This window comes from Acanthisitta chloris, unplaced genomic scaffold (assembly GCF_000695815.1).
Source record: "Acanthisitta chloris isolate BGI_N310 unplaced genomic scaffold, ASM69581v1 scaffold19078, whole genome shotgun sequence".
NCBI classification, from domain to species: domain Eukaryota; kingdom Metazoa; phylum Chordata; class Aves; order Passeriformes; family Acanthisittidae; genus Acanthisitta; species Acanthisitta chloris.
Window position 1 is genome coordinate 28,382 of NW_008685646.1, and position 1,307 is coordinate 29,688.

The 1,307-nt window shown below is 46.9% G+C and overlaps 1 protein-coding gene across 1 annotated transcript in view; it reads right to left on the minus strand.

Annotated features, from left to right (window-relative positions):
* The window catches only part of FKBP15 (FK506 binding protein 15, 133kDa), a gene marked incomplete at its 5' end in the record, with an annotated part of 25,137 nt that extends 24,827 nt beyond the window's left edge, over window positions 1–310 (minus strand). The window contains one exon of the mRNA XM_009079862.1: window positions 201–310. Within this exon, the coding sequence (XP_009078110.1) occupies window positions 201–310 (110 nt within the window). The remainder of the gene's footprint in view (window positions 1–200) is intronic.
* Between the last annotated feature and the right edge of the window lie 997 nt (window positions 311–1,307).

Genomic DNA, 1,307 nt, shown 5'->3' on the forward strand with positions numbered 1-1,307 from the left:
TGGCTAAAGCCTTGAGCAACCTGCTCTGGTGGGAGGTGTCCCTGCCCAGGGCAGGGGGTTGGGGCTGGGTGATCTCTAAGCTCCATTCCAACCCCTTAACATTCTGCAAATTATTTGCACTGCTGTTCTTCAGGAGGGCCCTTGCCCCCACGCACATGTGCTGCTGACTTGGCTCCCCAGACTCAAGCTCAGTTACTCACCAGGTACTGTCTGACCTTTCTTGGGCTGCTTTGGTGCAGTGTACTGGAAGAATTCATTTCCTTGGCCTGAAGGTGTTTGATCCAGGCCAAAGAGAGTGGCCAACCTGGCACTGCAAAGAGAAATAAAACCATTTAACCATATTTAACATGAGCTTTATAGATAATGAAGACCCTTAATTATAAGTTATATCTAATGCTATCACTTATATGTCTATGTCTCTATATAGATATATCTCTACAGAGATATAGAGTTGGATACAGATGGAGAGAGAGATGGATACAGAGGATGAGGATGGAGATAGAGATGGATGGGGTAGATAGAGACACGAACAGAGAGATATAGAGTTATCTCTATAGAGTTATATCTCTCCCATCACTTTAGAAATAAAGTAAGGGCAGAACGTTAAGTTGCTCTGTACTAATTAGCCATTTAAATTGGAAAAAGCAGAACTTTTAGAGCTGGGGAAGTACCACAGTTGTGTTTCATTTCCTCAAAAGGTTTAAGAACTGAAACTAGACTGAAAAAGGACATGACTTCAAGGCTAATCTCGTATGAAATTGTTGATTGTTACAATACTGAACAAGCTGTGACAACAGAAGCCACAATTCAGCTCTTCAAGTCCTCCTCCTTAAATGTCCAGGAAACACATTCTCCCACTGAGCTGTGAAATGCCAGAAGCTCTCCCAGCTGAGGGCAGAAGGTTCAGTACTGTAAACCATTCCTTTGAGGCATTTTGTTTGCAGTTTTGCTGCTTTAAGGCCATTTGAGCTTATCTACAAGTGACTAACTCATCCAGGGGACACTCCACTGCCAGTGAACCCTGCAAAGACGCCTTAAGGAACAGTCATTTTCTAGGAGAGACAGGAGTTTGGAAGAGCTGTTCAACAGGACCTCCTGGAGGGGGTGAAGAGTGTGCAGGGCTGGGACTGCAGCTGGGAGCACCCTCGGGGGGCAACGGGCACGGAGCCGCAGGATGTAAGAAAATCAGACGTGTCACACACTGAGGCGATACCAACAGCGGCTGAAAACTCCCGGACGGACTGGGAGGGGCCAAACCGGCACCGCCAGCACCTCCCACCGACACCTCAGCAAGGGGAAAACCAGGA